Source organism: Panicum hallii, chromosome 2, assembly GCF_002211085.1.
Source record: "Panicum hallii strain FIL2 chromosome 2, PHallii_v3.1, whole genome shotgun sequence".
Taxonomy (NCBI): domain Eukaryota; kingdom Viridiplantae; phylum Streptophyta; class Magnoliopsida; order Poales; family Poaceae; genus Panicum; species Panicum hallii.
The window spans coordinates 57,698,442-57,723,567 of NC_038043.1; the positions used below are offsets into that span (position 1 = coordinate 57,698,442).

General features: G+C 44.0%; 3 protein-coding genes and 1 pseudogene across 7 annotated transcripts; 2 read left to right on the plus strand and 2 right to left on the minus strand.

The window, feature by feature from the left end:
* Window positions 1-295: 295 nt before the first annotated feature.
* Window positions 296-2,503, minus strand: LOC112881376 (annotated as a pseudogene).
* A 202-nt stretch (window positions 2,504-2,705) lies between these two features.
* Window positions 2,706-11,883, plus strand: LOC112880551. 2 transcript variants are annotated; one of them, XM_025945224.1, is made up of 24 exons: window positions 2,706-2,854; window positions 3,044-3,183; window positions 3,604-3,688; window positions 3,855-3,908; window positions 4,657-4,748; window positions 4,869-4,972; window positions 5,353-5,428; window positions 5,712-6,168; window positions 6,652-6,987; window positions 7,072-7,275; window positions 7,369-7,467; window positions 7,555-7,627; window positions 8,331-8,458; window positions 8,585-8,873; window positions 8,962-9,185; window positions 9,268-9,395; window positions 9,846-9,960; window positions 10,392-10,447; window positions 10,545-10,638; window positions 10,721-10,910; window positions 10,981-11,061; window positions 11,149-11,246; window positions 11,321-11,383; window positions 11,474-11,883. In XM_025945224.1, the coding sequence occupies exons 1-24, from the start codon at window positions 2,804-2,806 to the stop codon at window positions 11,579-11,581; spliced, it is 3,345 nt and encodes a 1,114-aa protein (XP_025801009.1). In that variant the 5' UTR covers window positions 2,706-2,803; the 3' UTR covers window positions 11,582-11,883. The 2 variants fall into 2 exon arrangements, with proteins under 2 accessions (XP_025801009.1, XP_025801010.1); XM_025945225.1 differs by having other exon boundaries at window positions 8,974-9,185.
* A 1,377-nt stretch (window positions 11,884-13,260) lies between these two features.
* On the minus strand, window positions 13,261-15,605 carry LOC112882348 (DNA replication complex GINS protein PSF2). Its single transcript, XM_025947378.1, has 8 exons — window positions 15,445-15,605; window positions 15,293-15,367; window positions 15,075-15,189; window positions 14,798-14,897; window positions 14,686-14,716; window positions 14,508-14,600; window positions 14,162-14,314; window positions 13,261-13,859 (listed from the first exon to the last, which is right to left on the minus strand). Exons 1-8 carry the CDS (start codon window positions 15,490-15,492, stop codon window positions 13,839-13,841), a joined length of 636 nt encoding a protein of 211 aa, XP_025803163.1. The 5' UTR covers window positions 15,493-15,605; the 3' UTR covers window positions 13,261-13,838.
* Window positions 15,606-15,723: 118 nt separating this feature from the next.
* LOC112882346 lies at window positions 15,724-25,039 on the plus strand. 4 transcript variants are annotated; one of them, XM_025947375.1, is made up of 28 exons: window positions 15,724-16,048; window positions 16,271-16,430; window positions 16,510-16,605; window positions 16,688-16,802; window positions 16,907-17,069; window positions 17,293-17,464; window positions 17,803-17,925; window positions 18,013-18,462; window positions 18,542-19,126; window positions 19,319-19,387; window positions 19,739-19,855; window positions 19,937-20,182; window positions 20,727-20,774; window positions 20,854-20,994; window positions 21,091-21,171; window positions 21,255-21,317; window positions 21,422-21,529; window positions 21,687-21,767; window positions 21,872-21,919; window positions 22,440-22,514; window positions 22,775-22,870; window positions 22,963-23,043; window positions 23,120-23,191; window positions 23,848-23,892; window positions 23,988-24,071; window positions 24,273-24,376; window positions 24,472-24,652; window positions 24,743-25,036. In XM_025947375.1, the coding sequence occupies exons 1-27, from the start codon at window positions 15,861-15,863 to the stop codon at window positions 24,626-24,628; spliced, it is 3,768 nt and encodes a 1,255-aa protein (XP_025803160.1). In that variant the 5' UTR covers window positions 15,724-15,860; the 3' UTR covers window positions 24,629-24,652; window positions 24,743-25,036. The 4 variants fall into 4 exon arrangements, 2 of the variants coding, with proteins under 2 accessions (XP_025803160.1, XP_025803161.1); XM_025947376.1 differs by having other exon boundaries at window positions 15,938-16,048; window positions 16,257-16,430; window positions 24,743-25,039; XR_003226651.1 differs by lacking the exons at window positions 23,120-23,191; window positions 23,848-23,892; window positions 23,988-24,071; ... (1 more) ...; window positions 24,472-24,652; window positions 24,743-25,036 and having other exon boundaries at window positions 22,342-22,514.
* Window positions 25,040-25,126: the final 87 nt, after the last annotated feature.

Consider the following 25,126-nt stretch of genomic DNA (forward strand, 5'->3'; position numbering starts at 1 on the left):
TGCATGAAGCAGTAAATGTATGTAAAAAAAATAACTAATTGCACAGTTTAATTGTACATCACGAGATGAATCTTTTAAGCCTAGTTAGACCATGATTGGATAAAATTTGTCAAATACAAACGAAAATGCTACAGTAGCAAAAAGTTCCAAATGTTATAAACATTTGCGATCTAAACACCCCCTGGGTGAGCGATTTCCGTTTGATTGATCCATCGTCATCCCGGCATGATTGCGCAATCATACACATCACGCACGCTAATTGCTTGGCTTGCTTTGCATTGCAGGAGTATGTACGTTATTCTGTTGTGTTGCCTCTAGTGTAGGGCCATGATGATTTGGTCTTTTGCAGGCAGGATGAATCCGGATATACTGTACCATTGCAACGGTAGCTAAAGCCCAAGGAGGCCGTCGTCCACATGCGCAGGAGCTCAGGCACCGCAGGCAGCACCAGCCTCTTCTCCAGCTCCGTCATGAGCAGCCGGAGCATCCCCTGGCGGCGGTACGCGAACCGAGTCCCCTCCAGCGGCAGCTCCGCCACCTTGTCGCCGTACACCCGCACCGTGGCCACGGTCACGAGCTCGCCGCCTTTCTCCAGGCCCACCACGTAGTACCCCCCGAAGTGCAGGCGCCGCAGCTCCGACTCCCCCGGTTGAACACCATGTCGGCGCTCAGGTCGCTCTGCGTGCGGGGCTCCACCAGCGGCACGAAGCACTCGTGGAGCACGTCCAGCGCCGCCCGCAGCTTCCCGTGCGCCAGGGCCTCCTGTTCCTCGGAGTCGGAGTCGGAGGAGCAGGCAGATCGTCGTCGGAGGAGGATGGCCAGCGACACGCCCTCAGCTGAAGTAGGGATGGATGTGCCCGCGACGTCCTGCAGATGCCGGGACACCCTCCCACACCCGGGGCTGCAAAACCACGGCTGGTCGTCGTCCCTGATATTGGCGACGCAGACGACGTGGTACTTACGCTCGCATTGCTCGCAGTAGACGACTGTCTTGTCCGTCAACGATCGGCGGCTCGTGTCGTCGTCATCATCAGCAGCAGCAGGAGGAGGGTCGTCGAAGTCTGTGCCACCGCAGGCGCCGCACCTGCAGCACGGGCAGAACCAGTCGCCGTCCCCTGCTGCTTCTGGACCCGGCAGGCCCAGGCAGTCGTGGTGGAACGCCGACGGGCAGTGGTCACACTGCAGCAGCTCGCCGCCGTCGTTGCAGACGGAGCACACGGAGTCGCCGCCGGGGTCCGGGCATGCCTCCTTCACCCTCCTCCTCCTCCTCCTCCTCCTACTATGATGATGATGATGATAATTGTTGGTGCTGTCGCGCCTCATGAGCTCCACCAGGCACTGCGACAGCGACCTGCCGTCCTTGTTGAGGAACAAGCGCGCCCAGGGGCGGCCCGTGCGGCTCCCCCGCGTCCGCGTGGCGTGCGCCTCGAACTCCGCCACCGTGAAGGCCCGGCCGCAGCACGTGCATCTCACCCCGTCGCCGGTGACCAGCCCGCCCTTGGCAGCCGCCCCGTCGCTTGCCGCCCTGTACGTCACCTTGTCCCGCGGCACCAGGATGCCCTCGTCAATGAGCACCGACAGGAGCGTCCTCGCGCGGCCCGACGCCGACACCTCGCAGTTGGAGTTGGGGCGCAGAACGCGCGACGCGCCGGCGGCTTTCTTCTTCTTCCGCCTCTTGCTGATGGTGGTTGTGGTGGTGGATTTCTTGACCAGGCAGGCTCCTCCTCCTCCTCCTCCTCCTCCTCCTCCTCCTCCTCCTCCTCCTTCTTCTTCTTCTTCTTCTTCTTGATGAGCTCGGATATTTCCCGTTTCTTCCTGCTGCAGCAGCTGGTGGTGGTGGCGGTGAAGGGTTTCTGGGAAGAAATAATAAAGGCTTGGCAGGCGGTGTGCAGTGCAGGGAGATGTAGGAGCGTCCGGTGGGCGCCTTGTAGCGCAGCTCCTCCCGGCCGTCGCTCTTGAGCTTCACCCAGAAGCTCCACCCGGACGCCTGGAGCTGACTCTTGGCGCGGGCGCGCAGCCGGTCCGCTCTGGGGCCCTTGGCCTTGGCCCTGATGAGGGCGACGTACTCCGCAATGGCGTCCTCCTCCTCCTCCTCCTCCTCCTCGTCGTCGTTATTCTTGGTCGTCTCCGGTGGTTGATGGGGCTCATTGCTGCTCATAAGGGCGTCGACGATGAGGTCCGGGAGGGAGCAGTATGTCTTCCCGTTAGCCGGGGATTCGTAGCGCATCCTTGGCGCCATGACGGCGTTGCGCCTGGACACGATCGTCCACCCGAGTGCCACCAGGTGCTTCCTGACCTTGGTCCGGAGGGCCTCGTCTCTGCTGCGCAGGAGGGAGGACAGATCCCGGCGGCCGCGTCCGAGAGGAGCGCCGCGGCCACCTCCGGCGAGAACTCGGCGTCCAGCGGCACCGGCTGCCATGACGCCGCCGCCGTCAAGGTCATCGATCTGCTGCTGCTGCTCATCTGCCACAAAATTCGGATCATATATAGAGTACTGTGGCATGTCATGTCGTTGTGGTCGAATTCGGCTCGGAGTCGGCGTCGAAATTCCTTCTACTGCTGCTGCTGCTGCTACTATTATTATCCGATTCCAATTGGCGGCATCCAATCAAAAAAACAAAAAACAAAAACAAAGCAAAGATGGGCTTGGCTGATGGCCTTCTTGGGCCGGTCCGTGGGCCATCAGCACCTCCGTCCGGCCCGCTCACCTAAACCTTCTTCTCGTCTTCCACGCCACCGTCGTCGTCGATTCCATTTCGACGGCAATCAGTCCGACGACCTCGCCGTCGCCGCCCGCCCGGCGATGTTCGCCAAGCGCCTCTTCCACAAGGCACTCCACCATCACCACCAGCAGGTCCCCCCTCTTGGTCTCCGGCGATTCCATTTGACTTTTTTTGATCCAACCAACCATCTGCCAAGTTCCCTTGCCTAATCCACACTCAGCTCTGGTTGCGGGCACGCAACTGGAATCCATGCTTGTCGTGCCTTCACTTTCTGCTTCTGATTCCTGCTGCGTGTTATGTTGGCTTGGCCCTTGCTGCAGGGAGGGGGAGGAGCACCACCAGCTGCACCTGGGGGCGTACCCCAAATGGACGCGCAGATCGCGCTTCACTACGGGGTGCCCTACACGGCCTCAATACTCGCCTTCGATCCCGTACAGCGCCTCCTCGCCGTCGGAACGCTGTCAGGCTCGCCTCCAAATCACTCTCATCAATCCGCATACCCCGACCTAAACCCACTTGTCAACTAAACCCACTCTGTATATAATCACAGCTACCTATGCTTGGTCCATAACAAAACAACAGCGTGCCTTGCACTGTCACTGACATATTTTAGAGCTTCACTAATTTCTGTCTTCCTTCATACATGTTACTTGTAGTATAACCAAGCGAAGAAACTACTTGCATAAGCATGGAGACAAGCTGTCCCATTCACTTTCTCTTGTTGCATATGTTGCAAAGACTCTAATTCACTAACAAAGCTGACGTTAACTGTATGGAATGAGATATCTTCGCCAGTTCTGTGCTTCAGCATTTTCATCCATGCTAACCCCGTCTCTTCTTGAGTACATGCTCATAGCCTTTCTGCACTTCAAACTGCCAGGGATGGTAGGATAAAAATATTTGGAGGTGATAACATTGAAGGCATTCTTATATCACCAAAGAGTGTGCCATACAAATTCTTGCAGGTTTGGCTCTTAACTATTTCTCTTCTCTGTCAAATGCAAAGTTATATATAGGGTTTCCACACCTTATCAAACTAGCCATGTTCTTTGTTGCTTACATATAACACCCATTACCATGTCCAAGTTGCACCTTTTTCCTTGAAACAACTAATGGGTCGCTTCTTTACAGTTTATAATAAACCAGGGGCTTCTGGTTGCAGTTTCTAATGAAAATGAAATCCAGGTGAGCTACTGACAGATAAAGTTTTTGATCTATTCAAACTCTTCATCTTTTTCTATCTTGGGGATCCCTGGAGATAATATATGTTAACATTGGCTGTGTGCTGCCCATATGTTGGTTCATACTCCAACTTTCTTCATGACATGTACTTTGATACAACCTACCAAAAAAAAATCCCTTGAGTCCTCGACCAACCTAGGAGGAACTATGTGGCTTTCATATTAAGAAGAAGAAATAGGCACTTGAATTCAAGTTCACGAGGACTCGCATATTTCCACCAACTGAACTAGGCTTATTTTCCTGAATACAATCTGTGAACATTCTTGTATAGCCTTGTCATTTTGTAATGCCAAGGACACATCTACTATTAGCCTGAAATTTCATGGGAATGGATGGTATGTTGGGGGGGGGGGGGGGGGGGAAGGAAACAGTTCATAAGGAAAGTATCTTCCAATATAGTGCTGAGTCATGTAAGCTGCAAATACTGTAAAGCCATTTGACACTTTTGTTTCAATCATCATTCACAGCAAAGAAAACTTAACAATTTCTCAAATTCTGCATTAGAGCATCACGAGAAATTCTTGAGAAAGAAAAAGTACATTTCCCTACTATATAGTGTAACACCTATATCTGAACTCTCCTTACTCCTTGCGTTGTTTATCCAAGAAGAGTATCATCTGTTCTCTAGCCCTGAAATAGAAAAAGTACATTTCCCTATTACCGTTGTATATGATATATGCCTGTCCTGTAGGTATGGAATCTTGAGTTCAGGCAACTGTTTTATTCATCCCAGTGGGATGTCAACATTACTGCTTTTGCAGCCATAGAGTGGTCCTTTCTGATGTAAGCTATCGATACGGATACTCAGTTTTTCCACATTCTAAAATTTTACTTAGTTTGGCTTTGCTATATCTGTTTGCAGAAATTCATAACCCTTCTTTTGTATTCAAAATTTGCTCTAAGGTACCTTGGAGACGAGAATGGTCTTCTTTCTGTATTGAAGTATGAGGTAGATGATGGGAAGCTTCAAATAATGCCATATAATGTTCCTATCCAGTCCTTAGCCGGTACACATGTCTTCCTTAACTACAAAGAATGTTTCTTCCAATTGCCTCTATTGATGTACAAAATCTCCTTTCCATATGGTTGCTGCATGAGATGGTGGACAAACTCCAACTCTGAGCAAAGATGATTATAGTCTGTTACTCTGAATTTTCAACACTCCACATAAATATATGATGTTGCGCGCAACTGCATAAGAAAATTACTTTGAGTCAGTACAAATTTTGGTGAAATTGAGTGTGACCATTAATATTCATAACATACTGCAGTTTTCTACAATTCATTTGTTTGGAATAAAAGCACGTTTTGTCCTGCACAATTTAAATATTGTTTACCCATTGAGATTCAAAGTTAATATTCCATGGTCCATTGTTTTTCCCCACAGAAAGAGCTGGTATTTCCTTACAGGATCCTCAACCTATTGTTGGAATATTGATCCAACCTGACACTTTTGGGGCAAGGTGAGTTCTTCATTTTATGTGACCTGTGGAACTTTGGTTAATAACTATCAGTTACTAGACTATCAGGATGGTCAGACATGGTATTATTGTCAGTTCCTCATTTTTACTTTGAAAACAGTTATGTGATCTATCACACATCCTGGAATACCATAAAAAAAAGTTTTTATGCAAGAAAGTTTGAAAGAAGAACAATAGCTTTGTCACACCCCGTTATTCTCATTTTGAGGCAGATCTGTTTTGTGAACCTGGAACACTTAAGAATAACTGCTGGTAAATGTTGCAGGGTGCTAATTGCGTATGAGAAAGGGTTGCTGGTTCTTTGGGATGTATCTGATAACAATGCAGTTTCTGTTAGAGGCTATGGGGATTTACACATGAAGGGTCAAATCACTGGTGCTCAGAGGGACGCTGATGAAGATCAATTGAACGATGCTATTGATGGCAGTGAAGAAGAAAGAGAAATTTGCTCTCTTTGTTGGGCATCAAGAAGGGGCTCAATCGTTGCTGTTGGCTATATAACAGGAGACATACTTCTATGGGATATGAATACAAGAACACCCAGGCAAGACAAGCAAATCGATGTTTCATCTAATGTTGTTAAGCTGCAGCTGGCTTCAGGGAGTCGGAGGCTTCCTGTCATTGTATTGCATTGGTCTGCTGGGTCAGCAATTCATTCTAATAAAGGAGGGCATCTTTTTGTATATGGTGGTGATGATATGGGATCTGAAGAAGTTCTCACGGTTTGCCTCTTGTTTCATTCTCATTGTTATGATTTTCCTTTTCTTTTTCCTGCCATCTTAAAAGGCATTGCTGATCACAATTGATGCCTTCTCAGGTGAACTCAATTATACCTTTGTGCTTCTTTACAAATTTGGTGAAGTGAATTCCTAGCTCAGTGAACACCTATTACTGTCACCTGGCTGTGAGACGTGTTTAGTGTAGACACACAGCACTAGTTTGGCATGGCGAGTTTCCTGCCAGTATAAAGAACTGTTTTCCAGGCAGAACCCATTTTTTAGATCCGAACAGTTACGGACATTTCTTCTGGGTTCAGGGCTCAGCAGCCATATCTAATTTTTCATCTAAAGTAATGTATTCATACTTATCAGGATGACTATCCTGAACTTTGGAAAAACATAGTTTGTTTTAGAAATGTTTTCCCAAACCTCACACTGCAGAAAACTATACCTTCATGAATGACAAAAATGCTCATTTTCTTGCAGGTTCTCAGCCTGGAGTCGACTGCTGGATTAGAATCAGTAAGATGCATGTCAAGGATGGACCTCAAACTTGACGGATCCTTTGCTGATATGATTCTTATTCCTGATACTGGGGTTCCTGATAAAAGCAGAACTTCTGCACTTTTCATTTTGACAAATCCTGGACAACTGAATTTTTATGCTGATGGGTCTCTATTTTCTGTGCAAAATACAAAAGAGGGAAATGATCTGCCTGAAGCACAAAAATTTCCAGTTGCCGTTCCTACCATTGATCCCAACATAACAGTCACAAATCTTTGTTCACTAACCGAAAGAGAACTTTCAAATATTTCACTGAAGGTGCATTCTTCTTGGATTTGGATATTTTACTCTATCAAGAGTTCAAGACAGCGTCATTACTTACTTAAGACCATTTTTCTGTAGAAATTTTGTGCTAGGCAGAATGCTGGACCTTTCATATTAGGGAACATGAAATGGCCTTTGACTGGCGGGGTTCCAAGTGTGATGTCACTGAACGAGGATCATGCTGTTGAAAGGCTATACATTGCAGGCTATCAAGATGGTTCTGTGAGAATATGGGATGCAACATTTCCTGTACTGATGCCAATGTTTGTCTTGGATGGAAAGGTGGGTCTCATTTATATTTGCATGATTACTTGCGTTATTCCTCTTTGGCTTAACATATTAATCTAATACAGTGATAACTATTCTTTACCGCAGGTGGCTGATATTGATTTGGCTGGGGCAAATGCTTCTGTATCATCTTTGGCCTTTTGTTCATTAAACATGACTTTGGCTGTTGGGACAACAAGTGGTCTGGTTAGATCTTATTGTCAAATTTGTGGATCAGTTGAAATTGTTGGTCGTTGATACCTTGTTTAACACTACTTTTATACCTCTTTGTAGGTACGCATCTATAAACTTCGTGAGCACACTGGGGGCTCAAGCTTTCACTTTGTGAGTGAATCTAAGCAAGAAGGTAATTATTTCATGAAGCTATATGTGTCATTATGAACCCTGATGACAGGGGGAACATGCCTAGAAGTTTCAGCTGGTGAAATCACCTATTTAATCCCCCAGACTCCTTTAATGTAAGATATGTTTTCCATGTGAAAATGTTGCTGCCATCCTAATTAAGGCAGTGTTATGCCAATTTTACTTCCTTCTGTTAGCACCTACAAGATACCTGTCGTGTCTGGTAGTGTTACAAGCAGCAGACAAAACATGCTTCTTTGGCAGATGGGAACAGTACATGGGTACTATCACTTACCTGAATGTTTATTGTTGAAACAAAAACTAAATTTGTTGATTATGATTGAGCATTTTTGAGTGGACAAAAAACTCGACTGACCTGGGAGGAACTAGGTGGTATTGTAAATAAGAGATAATAGGGATCCAAATTCTAGTTGAACAGGACCCAAACCTAAGGGCACAACTCTGACTAGCTTATCAGGGGAGAAAAAACTGCTTCTTATGCATTAGCCGCCATGTCCAACATTTATAGATACGGCCCTTGTTGTTTTTTGCTGAACGTTGAAATTATTTGGTCTCGCGCTAAAAATTACTGTAGTAGGCCGGTAAGGAAACTCATGCTAAGCATTAAAAGTTCTCTCTTCGAATATGGTTCATTATATTTTCATTAACAACAAATACTCTACCCTTTTTGTTTGACTTTTCAACAGTTCATGTTGTTCATCACGAGAAAGGATTCCATTGTTATGTTGCCTTTTTGGCATCAAATTTCCCAGTGCGATCTCTATTATTTGCAGCTTCAGGGGAAGCACTTGCCACAGGCTATCAGAACGGTCAGGTATATTCTGCCTATTTTTGTAATAGATGCTATACTTAAGATTTCTGATATTGCACTATTTGCTTGAAACTTACAATTACCAACCTATATTAGTTAATCATTATTTTCTGGTTTGTCTTCTTGAAGGTGGCAATGCTTGATCTAAGTCAGCTATCAATTCTATTCACTGTAGATTGTGCATCAGGAACAAACTCCCCTGTTGTTTCCTCAGGCATTTACAGTGTTACGGCATCTGATACAAAAGCAAATGAATCAGAGAAAGAGAGTCCTCAAAAAGCAAAGTTACTCAAAGATTTTCTTCTTTCCTTGACAAAGGATGGCCGTGTTACTGTACTTGACTGCACAGCGGGTGTGATGATGAATTCACATATCTTAGATCAGAAGCAATCATCTGCAATTTCCATGTATGTCATAGGCAAGTGATAACTATCATCGCATTGAGGTGGCACTTACCTTGTATCTCCTTTAGATTGTTGCCTAACTTTGCAAGCTTTTGCATCTAGATGGAGCTTCAGATGGGAAGCAAACCCAATTATCAGAGGACCCAATAGGGAGTCAAGGTCATACAGGAAAAGAAGGCAATGATGTTGACAATAAACAAGCACCAGGAGTTGGAAAGCACCTGAAAAATGCTTCCCACCTTTCACAAAATGGTGGTTCAGATTCACTTCTTCTGGTCTGCTGTGAGGATGTTTTGCTTTTTTTATCCCTTGCATCATTGATTCAGGTGTGTATTTAGCTTTACGAACTGCCTTCTGTTAATTTCCAAACTTCCACATCTTACTGGTGGTGTTCCTTTTTCCTGTCAGGGAAACAACAAGTATCTACATAAGGTGAAACTTGCAAAACCTTGTTGCTGGTCAGCAGTTTTGAAGAATATGGATGGCAAGATTTGTGGGTTGATATTGGCTTATCAGACTGGCACTATAGAATTGAGGTAGTTACATTTTTGTCATGTCTCTGCCTTGTCATACAAGATATGGGTAATAAGTGCAGCTTTGACATATTGACTTCAAGTTACATGTATTAGAAAATGTGTTCTGTGTTTACATCTAAGTGTATGCTTCGAGGCAGAACAAAAAGTAGCATATTTGTTTGCTTGCTTGAACCAATAATGATAAAAGCTGGCAACATTTCATCATCTATATTTGGTGTTCTGTTATCTCATCTGGCTCATATTTGTTTTACCATGTAGAATCACATGAGAATGTTCAAGGTATAGATAATATTGATTTTCAATCTAGTCAATATTCTTGGGTTTGAAAAAGGCAGATTTTTTACTTTCGAACCATTCCATCGGTTTCACGTACTGGCATGTTCACACATCTGTGCTAGGGAATTGATGAAGTTTGCTCAGACCATGGCTATTTGACTTTATTCTGGGCAGGTCTGTGCCAGATCTGGCTATTGTTGCTGAGAGCTCCTTGATGTCGATATTGAGATGGAGTTACAAGGCAGGCATGGATAAATCCATGAGCTCCTCAAACGGACAAATTACTCTGGTACTTTTATAACTTGCCCTTCTAACTTAATCATGAGGATTTGGTTGGTGGATTTCAGATTAAGTGTAGTGAAGTTTAGATCAGATTTAGTGTAGCGAAGTTTAGTGCCTAATATGCGTAGTAGTTTTGGTTTAAGTTCTGTATTGTTGCTGCCACATCCATATCGAGCTTATTTCATCCAAACAGAGCAGGGATTTTTTTTGAACGAAACATAGCAGGAATTTTGATACCTAAAATGGGTGTCATGTTTTCTTTGTGGCAAGCATACTTGAAGAGGGGGTTGGCTTTGTTCTTGTTCACCAGTAAAACCTGCAACTTATCAGTTGACTCATTTTCTAAAGGAAATTAGGGGGTGCCCGGACTATTTAGATTTCATATATATTTAGATTTTACTGAAAATCCTCATTTTCCTAACATATACTCCACCCCAGGTAAATGGATCTGAATTTGCAATCATATCTCTCATGGCCTCAGAGAATGACTTCAGGTACTTCACATTTCTTGCATGTCTAAGGCATTGTTTGTACTGGGATGCTATTTGGATTGAGAAGCAATAGATTTGACTGCTGACCCTTTGGTAATAGGATTCCAGAATCTCTGCCGTGCCTTCATGACAAAGTTCTTGCAGCAGCTGCAGAAGCAGCTATTAGTTTCTCAACTGAGCAGAGAAAGAAGCAGGTATCCCATTTCTTTTCTGATATCTTTTACTGATGTGGCACCTCTGTACATTTTGGCTTCACATGGACACATTGCGGTGCAGAATCCAGCAGCAGGAATCCTTGGTGGAATCATTAAAGGAATGAAAGGCAAGGCTGAAGAAAGTGCAAAAATGAGAGAAAACTTCACTGCGCAAACCCCCAGCGAACATTTGGAGTCATTTTTCTTGAAAGATTCATTTGTTGAACCATCAATGCCCATTCTTGATGACCCGATAGAAGAACTGTCAATAGGTTCTCTTTCTCCTTATATGTATCTTAAAGCAAGAAGTATTCCCTGTTAACTTGAGAGTATTCAATGCAGATGACATAGAGATTGATGACGAAGTACCCGCCCCGGCATCAGCATCATCCTCTACATCCCACAGGAACAAGAGAGCAACAGGTCAGACATAATAATAGCGCATATGTTTTTGTTTCCATTATTGAAGGTTATAGTTGTTTAAACTCTGTATGTTTGTGTTGGCCGCAGAGGAGGAGAGAGAGAAGCTTTTTGAAGGGTCAAGCGATGTTGGTAAACCAAGAATGAGAACTCCGCAGGAAATTCTGACAAAATATAAATTTGGCGGGGTAATTAATGTCATGAACATTGCAATTGGTCATGGTTTTGCTGTGCATGGGAGCTAAATGTAGGTCCACTGCAGGATGCAGCAGCTGCTGCTGCTCATGCCAAGGATAAGCTGATGCAGCGGCAGGAGAAACTGGAGGTGAAATAGTTCGATTTCATGCTACTGTTTCTATTGTTGTTTCTTTGCAGCCCTTATTCAGAGTAATATGAAGCTGTATTGTTTCTACAGAGAATAAGCCAGCAAACCGCGGAGCTTCAGAATGGAGCAGAAAACTTTGCTTCCCTGGCGCAGGAGCTTGCGAAAACCATGGAGAACAAGAAGTGGTGGAAGCTATAATCCGACAAAGAGATATTTTGTGTGTATATCATTGGACGATCACATCCAATTGTTGCACTTGCACGCGGTCAGTCCGGTGCTGTGTACATTAGTATCATCACTTATTTGCTACCTGTGGAACCTTTGCAGCCGGTATTGCAGAGGTTTCATTGTAATTATTCGGTAGCTAGCTTAGGGACGTCGTGCCGTGTTGTATACTAAAAACCAGCATCAGCAGCACGCAAATCTTATGTTGTGTATTGTGTACTAAGCAAAGGGTCATTTTTTTCTTGTTACTGATGTAAAAATAAAAGGAGACAGTGGGCCTGTTTGGCATAGCTGAAACTTATTCAGAAGCCAGCTAGTGGCTAGCTGGCTAGAGACGCAGCTAGTTAAAGAAGCAGCTGGTCACAGGCCCTGTTTGGCACAGCTGAAACTTGTTTATAAATTATTAACAATTAATATATCATAAAATTAATCATAAATTACTCTTAAATAAGATAATGATACAATTAATCATATAATTAAGAGGTAGAGGCCGGCGCGGGGGGCGGGGGCGGAGGCCGGCGCGGGGGGCGGGGGCCGGCGCCGGGCGCGAGGGCGGAGGCAGGCGCGGAGAGCGGAGGCCGGCGCGGGGGCGGGGGCGGAGGCAGAGGCCGGCGCGGGGGGCCGGAGGCTGGCGCGGGGGGCGGAGGCGGAGGCCGGGGGCAGGGGGTGGTGGCGGAGGCGCGGGGGCGGGGGGCGGAGGCGGAGACGCTGGGGGCGGAGGCGGAGGCCGGGGGCGGGGGGCGGAGGCCGGCGAGTGGGGCGGAAGCCGTAGAAGCTGGTCCGCTCCCGCTGCTCACCGACGCGCATTTTGTGAAGGAGGTGGGTAAGCGCTGCCGGGGGAAGCGGTCCAGAAGCCCAGCGTTTGGGCAGCCCACAGCTTAAAATTGATGAGAAGCTGGTTCACAAGCTGTGCCAAACAGGTCAGTGAAGGAACTAACTGCTGCTGCCATCATCCAAACATGCCCATAATAATGACAATGCAACAACTGTATAAGAACATGCTTACTCTGCGTGTAACAGGGGCTGCAACATACCAACATTGCTCATGTTGTCTACAAGACCTACTGTTGACAGTAACGATGGCTGCTCGAGAGATCCATATATTGGGCACAAGCTTACAGGGGGAGGGGAGGGGGATTCTTTGAGAGTACAACCATAATGTATCTCAAACCATCTAATGCATTTGCTACTTTACCAGCCCGTTGGATCTTGAGTACTCAAAGCTGTACTTCTGTGTACCAATCGTTGCATAAAAAGAGAGCTACAGCCTCCGTCTTAAATTATAATTTATTTTACATATATTTTTTGTTTTGACTTTTCTAAATACATATATTTTGCTATGTAGCTAGATGTACACTATGTTTAAATATATAAAAAAAATTATGTATCTGAAAAAGTCAAAACGAATTGTATTGTAATTTGGAACAGAGGAAGTATAACATAATTAATTGTGAAGAGCAAACGAAGATTCATGATGCTGCGATACTTTCATTGTTTAATGCCCTAGAGCAAACCAACGAGCACTAGAAAAACACTCTGATTTCATTGTATATGCTGTTTCACACCGGAGTTTCCAATATGAAACAGCATCGCAGCGTGCTTTAGCCAACTTTCCAAAAAAAAACATGGGTACATACATAAAGGTTGATGGATAACACCAATACAACAACAATGGAGGTACATCATGTTGCTAGACAAAACCAACGTGTCTGACATCTTCCATCACTGTGGCTCACAACAAGTATCAATAAGCTCATAATTCTCAATGAAAGAAAGTGCAGAAAGAAATCTTATGCTACCGGGAACCACACTGTAGTCTGCTGAGACAAATAGCTCCCACAGACAGGAACAACACTTGAGCACTAGGCATCCATGTGTTATCCATACCACAATCCATGGATGGATACATCCATCTCATCAAGTACACTCCAGGATAAGCAGTAGAATACAATTCTGGCCATTGGCCGATGGGCGTGAGGCATGACTTATCAGACTTTTTTTTATGGAACGGCTTATCAAACTTTTAAGCGTAATTAACTTCTAATAAATGGACGATGCACCATTGCCTTTACTATTTGATACTTGATAGATCACAGGGGGTCAGGACATTAACACATTCTTAGCTAGTAACATTGCAAGAAAGCAATGCCAACCTTCAACTACTGCTGTCCTCAGATATACAGCCAATGATTTGCAAATACAAGTGATAGGCACATCCATATCATGCTCACTACCTGCGTCTTAGATCTCTCTGAAAAAGGAAGAAAAAGAAACTGTAAGTTTGAGACACGGCATTTTTCCTGACAAGTCACGTACTACTGTTTGAAGGTACTGGGTTCACTTAAAATATGCTGTCCAGATAAGAAATGTTTGGATATATATGAAGCACTGAATCTTTCTGTCTCAAACTGCTATGTATTAAGCTACTGAATTATATTGGGTCACCAATTTTGTGCACATCATCTTAGATTCTTAAGAGTACATATTGATGCAGACAACTACTTCCTAGAAGCCACGAGCAAGCAGAAACTGAATCTAAAAGTGAAGACTTACTCTTGGACCACGGTCTGTAACTGGTGTTGGCCTGCTCCCTGTAGTATCTGCTTGCTGAATCATCTGTGGACTATCGTGCTTATAGAATGCCTGCAAAGTTCTCACCATGAAAGGACGGACAATGTTCACTTCCATTGCAGACAGATTTTTGAGCTGTGAAAACAGAAACAAGTTGCATAAGGTATAGTTGGTGCCTGACCAATGAAGCAGGCAGTTAAGCTAGTATGAAAGACAGATACAATGGAAATGTAAATTACATCCAATCCAATAATAACTTGATCAGAATCTGAGGAACCAAGAAAGACAGTTGATTTAGCTCCTGCAATCCGGAAGGGGGAAACGTTACCTTTACAGCATGAGTGCGTCCAGATATTGTCTCTAATCCAGTCTCGACCTTGTGGAATCTGACATCTCTGATGTCCTCAATCAAAGATCTCACCTGCGTCATGATCACAACTAGGAGTAAGCAATTATTCAATACGATTGGGACTTGCTGGACACAAGAAACAAATTTGTAAACTCACCAAGTATGCATCTGAGATGTCATCACGTGCACTGCAGGAGAATAATGAGAGTGAATTAGGTTTAAGTTAACAATGTGTTAGCATCAAAGGGATGGGGTGAGGCAGTGCTTACTGATCAAACAGCAGCTTAGAAATTTCAATATAGTGGAATGGTAATGGCTGGAATTCTCGAGGGGACTCTCTCTCTGCTTCCAGTACCTGAGTCAAACGGTCTAGCAACAGGTAATGGTGGTGTTAGTACCCCGCACGATGTATGAAGTAGATACAGGGATAAAACACAACGCAGCCACACATTGAAATCAGTAACCAATACAATTATACAACCAAGGAATGCTTTCACAGGAGCCGGGGCAAAAGAACATAAACAAGGAGGCACGCAAAGCACTGACCAACAGTCATCCAATCCGGGGTGCGGATGGTGCACTTGCCACGCTTCTTGAGCGCGACAGCGAGCCAGAGCGGCACCTTGGTCAGGATTTGCGGGTAGAAGGGCCCGAAGTCCCCCTGCACGGCAGCGGCAGCGGCAGTGGCAGTGTGAGATGCTGCATGTAAAAATGGGGGATCGGCAGTGGAGCGAGATGGAAATGGGTGGTGGACGGAGACGCACGCAGATCATGTTGAGGGCGTCCATGCGGATGTTGGGAACGATGTCGACGATCTCATCCTCCGCCACGAACTCCACCTGCAGCACAGATTGAAGGAATTCGGCATCCCTTCCCCTTGGGCGATAGGTGGTACTAGGTGGAAGGGGTTAGTTACCTCGGAGGGCGAGAAGATGGAGAGGTGCGGGTCGGACTGCCCGGCCATGGAGGGCGGGACGACGACGGCCGGTGATGGGAGTGGCGTCGGGAGAGAAGAGAACACGGAGGGAGCGGCGGCGTCGAGTCCCTACTGCTGCTGGGTGGGGGGCGGCAGCCTGGACCTGGAATGAGACCAGGGCCTCTCTTGGGCCGGCAGCCCAGCCCGAGGCCAGAAAGCCCAACAACAACAGCCGCATCTGCTGCTTCTTCTCTTCTTCAATCAAAGGGGGCGGCGAGTAACTCTCTGCTCCCCTGCTGCTCCTGCTCGTCGCCGGCGGGCAGCTACTTTTTAGGGTTTCGGTTCGATCTCATCCCACCACCACCACCAGCAGAGGAGGAGGAGGACTCCCAGCATTGGAGAGTGCACCTTGGGCGATGCTGGCCGCCCGGAATCCCTCGCCGAGCTTCCACGCGCACGACCGCCCTCCTCCGCCGGCACATGACATCGCGGAGCGCCTCAGCCATCTACGCCAGATTCGCAGGGAACCGCTCCCCAGACGCGTCGCCCGCATCGCCGACCTCCACACCGATGAGGCCAGCCCCGTGCGCAAGCATGTAGCCGAGTGAGCTCCCCCTTTCCCTGCTCCGGTTACTCCACTTTCACCAGTCGCCTACATTTTTAGCTTTCGGCTTCTGACGACTGGAATTGATAAGGGTCCACTTAGCTGTGCTGCAAATGACTAATTACTTGCTCAAGGTGTTGAGTGTCTACAGCCCAGCCGAATTAGGTTAAACCTATATATTTGAAAAATGTTTCTGAACTTGCAAAAGCTCCCCTGCTGTAGGATCATTGGTGAGGTCGGGTCAAAACACATGGCGTACCTACCAGATATCATCCCTTGTTTGCTGCACCTTCTGAATGATGAGGCGCCTGCAGTTGTCAGGCAAGCTATCAAAACAGGAACCGCCTTGTTTGCCAAGCTGCTCCAACACCTAGTTATCCAGGTAATTCCATTTCCGGCACTTGCTTATGGAGCTGCCTCCCTGCACAAATTCCGTTTCAGTTTGCTTGTTTTGGTTCTAGGGATTATTCTCCACTGGGGGGATTGATGATGCACTTAAATCGTCATGGGAGTGGCTGCTCAAATTCAAATCTGCTGTCTCGCTCATGGCATTTCAGGCGAGCCCCTCTCCTTTCTTTTGCAACCGCATAACCCAATCTTCTTGGCCTACACCTATCTCATGTGGAATCTCTCTGTCAGACCACTGGCAATGAAGGTGTCAGGTTACTGGCCGTTAAGTTTGTTGAAAAAACAGTTCTTATGTACACACCAGATCCTAATATCCCATCAGATCCACCAAGCGAAGCTACGAAAGGTACAGCTTATGTTGTCTTTCATATGGAACTTAATATTTCCATGTTTAGGATCTGTTGGGTGCATAACTGCATTCTAATTTGGCCACCTGTAAATCATTTGTAGATACGGGATTCAATGTAGCATGGTTACGAGGAGGTCACCCTTTGCTTAATGTCGGGGATCTAGCCATGGAAGCCAGCCAGAACCTCGGATTGTTGCTAGAGCAGCTCAAGTCTCCTAAAGTAAAATCACTCAGTACTTCCATGATCATTGTCTTCGTTATTAGGTTTGTCTCCTGTCCACTTGTGTTCTATAATGTTTTCTGTATATACTATAGTTTGTACCAGCTGCCGGGCAATTAATTCTCCTTTCCCTGCTGTGTCATTTATTTGTTTTATCTGTTTAAAAATTGCATGCTACTCTGATCTTTATCCAGCGCGAGTTTCTCCTTTTTCTTTCCCCACTTTTTGCATTATTTTTCTAACTCTTCTAACACAAACTTCTTCCAGTCTCTCAGCTATTGCCCAAAGAAGGCCTTCCTTTTATGGACGCATACTGCCAGTTTTACTTTCCTTGGATCCAGCAAGTTCAATTATTAAATTGCGAGTCCCAGGTGCATTCCATGCTTTGAAGAGTGCCTTTTCTGCATGCCTGGAATGTACACATTCAAGTGCTGAGCCGGTATTTCTTTTAGATTCAACCTGTCTTGATACTTTTCTACTGACTGGTACATTAGAGATGTGTCCCTTTGCCCTTATTGAGTTATTTCAATATGTGCTCAACGACCAGAGTTAACAGATACCCTATCTATTGAAGGCTATATTATGTTTTTTAGACACCCTGATTAGGATTTTTTTCTTATGTTTTATCAAATTTGAGCCTGTTTGTTACTCATTTGTTTCCTGTGAGAGGGTCATCCTCCCCTTATCAACCATCCTGGATACTTGAGAATGTGCATATCCCATATATTTGTTTGAGATACGTTCTTTACTAATTCGAGGCTTTTATTGAATTTTCAGTGGCGAGCACGTCTATTGGAAGCTCAAAATATTATCAACCAGGGGGATTCAATAGAAGATACAGCAAATGCTGGTAAGAATTTTGGGGACACATCAAACAGGGAAGAATCGTGGCCTCTGATGGTATGTACCTGCTCCTCCAAGCCTTCTCTCTCCCTCTCTCATAAATCATAACTATCTCCAAAATGGCTATATTTCTTTGATATATAGGAGAGAAGCACTGACAGTAGTAACAAGCGTAGTCTGGCTGAGGACATGAATCAAATGACAGAAGATGATGGTCACTCCAGTAAAAGAGTCAGACATTCACTTGATGTTCAAGAACATAGTGAAGAGGCAAGCAAGAGAAATGTTGAGTCAACCTCTGTTGATATCTCATCTGGCCAGCCCATCTCTATAAGAACTGGGAATTCAGAAGCTGTGTATCAATTAATTGGCATGTTTGCGGCACTGGCTGCACAAGGTGACAGAGCTGCTGGATCACTGCAAATCCTTTCATCCAGTATCGCTAGTGACTTATTAGCGGAGGTTGTAATGGTTAACATGCAACACATCCCTATTTCTCGTCCTGAAGCTGACCAACACCAGCTTCCTTCTACCAGCTCTGGAGATGGAATTCCATTGTCAAGTTCCTTCTCTCTGTTGGCGTCTCTACTGAAGGTTTTTTTTTCCTTTAGCTGTCATCTTTTGATATGTTAAATTCTCTTCTTTTTTAGTTTATTGATCTTTTGCATTTCAGAGAGCGGGTCAAATTGATCAAGATGAAGTGCCTCCAGCTAAGGAATCTGCAGTAGTGTTATCTGACGCAGATGATATCATGACAGTTCCTGCTAGTTCACCTGTTCCTAGTTCAGTAAGTCTTCCCATGGAAGAGAACAGTAGCAGTCCCGCTGTTCCATATATGGAAACAGCAGAGGTCAAAGTAACCAGTGCAGGTACCAATAGTTTGATTGATATTCTAGAATCATCAGAGACTTCCCATGCTTCAACAGAACCTCAGGGAACCCAAGAGCATGCTAGCAGTTTTATCAGTTCATTGCCTGCTGATAATTCCTCTGCTGGCCTTAGTTTGGCTCAGTCTTCAGAAACTCGCAGCCCAAGTTCTTCTATACTGGAAGCAAACCACTCACAGCTTTCATCTTTGAATTCCCTTGGTTCACAATATGCTCTTCCAAAGTTGGTTGTCAGTAACATTGATCTCAGCGACAAGGCCAAAGATCTGCTTCAAAAAGAGTCATTTTTGCGCATTCTTGAGAGTGATAAGCAAGAAGCAAGTGGTGGTTCAATTGCTCGCCTTCCATTGCTTGCTCACTTGGGTGTTGAGGTACTAACTAAGGGCTTATCATCTCCTCCTATATAATTGATACTTTTGGCTTGAGCTTTGGTTGGTGCTTTTCTGTAAAGCATAGCTCCTCTCAGAAACATGTCCAATCATCTTGTAGTCATGCACTCATGCTCTCTTTACATTGTTTTTTTTAAGTGGCCGCCCTTTAATTTGTGTTACTTACCATTGCAGTTTCCTCTGGAATTGGACCCATGGGAGCTTCTCCAAAAGCATGTCCTCTCTGATTACGCAAATAATGAGGTACCAATGTACAGCATCATAATTAGTCCTTTTGGTACAATTGGTATATAGCTACATTTCAATAGAATTGTTGGTGGGGTATTTATTGACTATTGAGAAACTTAGCTGTTTAGCTCCTGAATTGATTAGTAATTAATTCTTTTGACTTAATAATAAGTAATCAACTTTCTTCTGCATGAATTGAACTAGGAGTGGTTTGATTGCATAGCTGTTAATTAGGATGACTGGTGACCCTATTAGAGGAATTAATCCTCCGAGTGATTTATTTCTGCGGTTACTTTAGTAGTTCCAGTGTTCCACTCAGCTTGCTTCTTCAGAGATTTTTGACTCAAATATTCTTTATTTAAGCAGGGGCACGAGTTGACTCTATGCATCCTGAACCGGTTATATCGTGAGGCCGAGCAGGATCAAGATTTTCTTTCATCTAGAACTGCTACATCAGTTTACGAATCCTTTCTTCTGACTGTAGTACGTCAACTTAAAATTGATGGAACTTTGTTACAAATGCTATTTCTCTTGCGTCATAGCTGTCAATTTTCTTTTGCATAGGCTGAAAATCTTCGAGACATGTTTCCGGCTTCAGATAAGTCGCTTGGCAAATTGCTTTGTGAGATACCATACTTACCAGAAGGTGTGTTGAAACTTCTAGAAGGTTTATGTTCTCCTGGAAGTGATGAGAAGCAGGACAAGGATATCCAGAGTGGTGATAGGGTAACTCAAGGTCTCAGTGCTGTTTGGAACCTTATCATGCTAAGACCTTCAAATCGGGACAGATGTCTGGGGATTGCTTTGCAGGTGCTTTTCTGATGTCAGGAAATATTTATTAATATTTCTATTCTCAGTTAGGAAATATATTTTTACATGCTTGCATGTGTCTTTCAACAAAATTTTGATCGCTTGGTAGCAAAATTTCCAATAAAATGACAACTTGATGAAGTAGTCTATTTTTACTTCTAATTTGGGGTAGAGCAGAAGTCAGCCTTTTTTAACATGAATATCAATTTTGACTTGTTTTTCAGTTCTTCAATAAATTATTACATACTGGATTATGTATTTGCAAATTCTATCCCCCAAGTTCATTTAGAGTATGGGGGTTCTTTACACTCGCCGCTAATGCGGAAGGATGCCGCCGAAAAGAAAGGAATCCAAGATGCTTGAGTACTATTCTGTTTGCTCTGACATGGGTCAATCTCTGAACAATTAAATATGCAATTATTAATGGATGAAACCTAAGTTTGTTATCCTTCAAAGCTTTTTTTAATTTTCCACGACTTTACTGATTGAAGTATAACCTTTAAGTGCCTTTTTTATACGTTACTTACTAAAGTGTTTTGTGCAGAGTTCAACTCATCATTTAGAGGAGGTCCGCATGAAGGCAATACGTTTGGTAATTGCAAATCCGCCTGATTCTATGAAATCTGCACTTACATGGTTTGCTCACTGCGTTTGCTATCTGATAACAACAGGTAGCAAATAAGTTATTTCCCATGGCAAGCATTTCCAAAAAGATTGAAGATTTTGCAAATGAAAAACTTAATTCAGTTCTAGAAGTGATTCCATCTGGTGATTCTGCAGCTACTGAAACAGCTACACCTGAAGCACACAATGTTTGTCTCATGCTCTCATTTCTTTCAGATATTTTTGTGCTGATATTCTGAACTGATGCAATTTCACTGATTTGGGTGTACTTGTATTTTCTGAAGGATGGTGTTTTAGAAAATTTAGCAGCTTCAGTGGCAGATGCTCAGACTCTAATGTCGCTGTATTTTGCATTGTGCACCAAGGTCAATGATTACTGATTAGCTACTATTTTAGTCTAGTTCTATGATATCTGCTAACAGCAAGCAAAACATGTTTTTCTTACCAGAAACATTCCCTCCTCAGACATGTATTTGCAATATATGGTAGTCTACCTCAAGCTGCCAAGCAGGTCCGTACAGCCTATCATTCTCTGCCTTGCAGATTGCTTAGATATTCCTTTACGTTTTGTTCTATCAGCAAATATTTATCTACCATGTAATTGATTTTTTCCAGGCAGTTCACCGACAAGTACCAATTCTAATACGCACAATAGGCTCCTCTCCTGATCTTCTTGGGATCATCTCAGATCCACCAGGTGACAGCCGGGACCTCCTAATGCAGGTGCAAGTTGTACTTTTGACTTCTGTTTGCATTTTACAATATTTTCTCTTCTATTGATCAGAATCCACTGACTACATGCAAAAGAGGGTTTATGTTTTCTAAGATTATCTTCTTGCATTGGGTGCATTTTTATAACCCATGATATTGCACCATGCAGGTTTTACAAACCCTCACTGGTGCTGCAGTTCCATCCAAAGAATTGACTTCTTCCATAAAGAACTTACATTCTAAAACAAAGGTCGTTGCTCGCTTTAAGAAAGCACAAATTTCTTACTGATATTTTACAAGTTCAGAGTTAGCTTGGATATTCTCAGTTTCTAAAATGTCAGCCTCATTTTGCAGGATGTTGAGTTCCTTTTTGCGATCTTGTCTCATCTGCCAAAAGACGAGGTTTTGTCCCCCTCCCACTACATACCACTAGTTAGCATTATCATATTCTAATTCTAGGCTGTAGCTTAAACTTTCGCAATCTTCTGCAGTGGCCTATAGTACTGCCAATTATTTGCACTTTGTTTTGCACTTGCACATGCCTGTTAAACTGCTCTCTTTTTATTCCATGGAAACTGCCACCCTATTGTAAGTGTTTTGCCTTCCAATTGTATGAACCTTGAGTCCTTGACATTAACTGGCTTTCTGCTATACTGGAGTAACTCTATACTTTAAACATTATTGTTGGGAAACATCTATGGGTCCGACCATATCGTTCAATTGCCTGACTCTGTGCACTGCTGAGGAAAGCAATGCTCCCCAGTTCCCGCAGGGAGAGAAATGGCTCCCCCCTGATTTGCTGCCTGATGAGTGTCGTATGGCAGGATGCAGTCGGATGTGTAGCAGCACTCTTATTGTTGAGATGTTTCTTAGATTTTTATCCAGGTACACATTAGTTATGTTCATTACCCTTTGCTCTCAGATCCTGCCTGTGTTCCCCAGTATTGTTAATCTTTCCATGGACAAGTTTCAAGCCGCCCTTTCACGAATCTTGCAGGTTAGTTTTTCATCCTGATATCATGATATATGTTTGTTTGAGTGAATTTTGAGATTATTCCTCAATTGTAACTTGAAAATAAAGCGCTAGCTTGAGACTTGGTTGAATTCCATACATGGGGCTGAGACATAAATAGAACTTCACATTGCCTCGTAAAGATTTATTGTTAAAGAACAAGTTTCTGTCTCTTTAGGACTTCAAACTTCCATTCAGTTGAGCATTGCATACTAATAGCACAGCATCACTTTTTACTTTCGCAGGGATCATCTCGGAATGGCCCTTCTCTTGATCCATCAGAAATTTTAATTGCCATTCATGTAATAGATCCTGATAAGGAAGGAATACCACTCAAAAAGGTATGTTAGTTTCTCTCTTTGTTTTAGAATTGAGTTTTTGAACCATTTGGCAACCTAATTTAATCAACTGAAGGATTCATAACTAATTATAGGTTATGGATGCATGCTCTGCTTGCTTCGAGCAAAGAACAATATTCACCCAGCAAGTTTTGGCAAAAGCACTAAATCAACTGGTGGGCATGATTTCTATTTCATAGTATCTGCCTTGTTATATGATGTAGTTGTTGATCAATGTAAACTTTTCCACAGGTTGAGCAAATTCCTCTTCCTTTGCTATTCATGAGGACTGTTATGCAAGCTATAGGTGTTTTTCCTGCATTGGTAAGTTAACTCCTCACTCACATTATGTGAACTATCAACTATGTCAATGTGATTAGCCTGGGATATTTGGTGCTATGAAATGGATGGCATGATCTTTGTGTATAGCGTAGTTAGTGAAAGAGATTTGAACATGTGACCAGGATGACATGGCCCTAGCGTTCTTTAAAGTAAAGTTCACGCAACCATGTGATCTTCCGTTTGAAGGCATACATTGACGATTTGTCGTTAGTCGCATGATATTCCAGAAGCAAGAGTTCATCGATGCTTAGGACCTCTTGCTATCGATTTTGGTGAATGCACCATATTCTATTGGAAAACCTACATCAATAATTCTTTCATTGTAGCTAGATGGGAATAAGCAAGAAAGATGCACCCATATTTACAACCTGAAACCTGTTAGCTCAGCCGTGTGTAGTGCCTACTTCCTGTCTAAAAGGGAGATGACTGTTGAGGCAATCAAGGATCCAGGAACTAAATCCTGCCAGAACAAAATGGCTAATGGGAATCTTATTGACTCCATCCTGTGGAAATCGAGTATTTGCGTCTTATAATCATGAAAAGTTGTTAATATTTTAGTCTCTTGGAGGCATCATTTCTCACTTTTAGTAGATTTGATTCAAAGGACTTCATAATCTGATGGTGAGCCTTCCTCACAGGTGGATTTTGTGATGGAGATCATGTCACGCCTTGTGAGCAAGCAGGTCCTTGATTTTTTTTCTTTTTAATTGTAGATAACTTGAGCTGCTGTTCTCTTTTACATATTTCTGAAACTGGACTCCATCACTTCTCATGGCAGATTTGGAAATATCCTAAGTTATGGGTAGGATTTCTGAAGTGTGCTATCTTGACGAGACCTCAGTCATATGGTGTGTTACTGCAGGTTGGCATGCATCGTCATCTCTTACATGACCTATTTGTTTGTGTATGCATTATGCTCAATCCTCATCTAGGAGTTATTTTACACCGGATATGCTAATTTCTTAGTAGGCTCAAGGGCCCATGAACATATGAGTTTTGGATCCAATTCCCTTTTTTTAATCATGTATCAGTATTTCCCATGACGTGGCATATGTTTTTTCAGTTACCAGCTCCTCAACTTGAGAATGCCTTGAGTAAGAACCCCACACTGAAGGCACCCTTGGTTGAGCACGCGGAGCAGCCAAATGTCCGATCTACTCTTCCAAGGTTTTTTTTTTATTTGCTCTTATCAATAGCAAATTGTAGGTATGCATATTATATGTGGCGCTGGATATGTGATGAGATTCTGCTTTTATGGGCAGGTCTACTTTGGTGGTACTGGGTCTTGCTGAAGATCAACAGCAACCAGCACCAGCAGTAAGTCAAGCGCAGAGCAGCCAAAACCAGGCTGCCGATACCAGTAGCTCTGCCGCAGACATGACTACAGAAGTAACTCAGGAGTCTTCTGCTGCTAGTTAGAATGTTTGTGAAGTGAAAGCCTTGGTAAATCTATCGTTGATTCAGGTGTCTTGTAGCATCTCATATCTGGAGGGATGCATGCTTCTGACTGAAGGATTGGCCTCATGCTTGCAGCTCCAAGATATGATGGACGAAAGGTTAAGACGATGGCGAGACCCCATAGTGAATCTGACAAGACCTAATTTATTGTATTTAGTTGATGCATAATTTTGATGACCATGTAAAGCAAAGAGGTGAACATTACATTTCCTTGGAATGGGATTGGATTTCTGCTAGTCTATCCATATTTCACAGCTAGTGAGTCGAAGGGCCACTTAGAATTTCTGGAATGGTTCCTCTTCCAAGGAGGGAAAGACAAACGTAGAGTTCATGTTTCATTCTAATATATCCGGTTTTTTTATGTCTGAACCACATTGTGTTCATGCTTGAACGGCCCAAGAATCACTGTTTTCATAATCAAATGGGCAAAATGGGAACAGTGTATGATCATTCGCATAT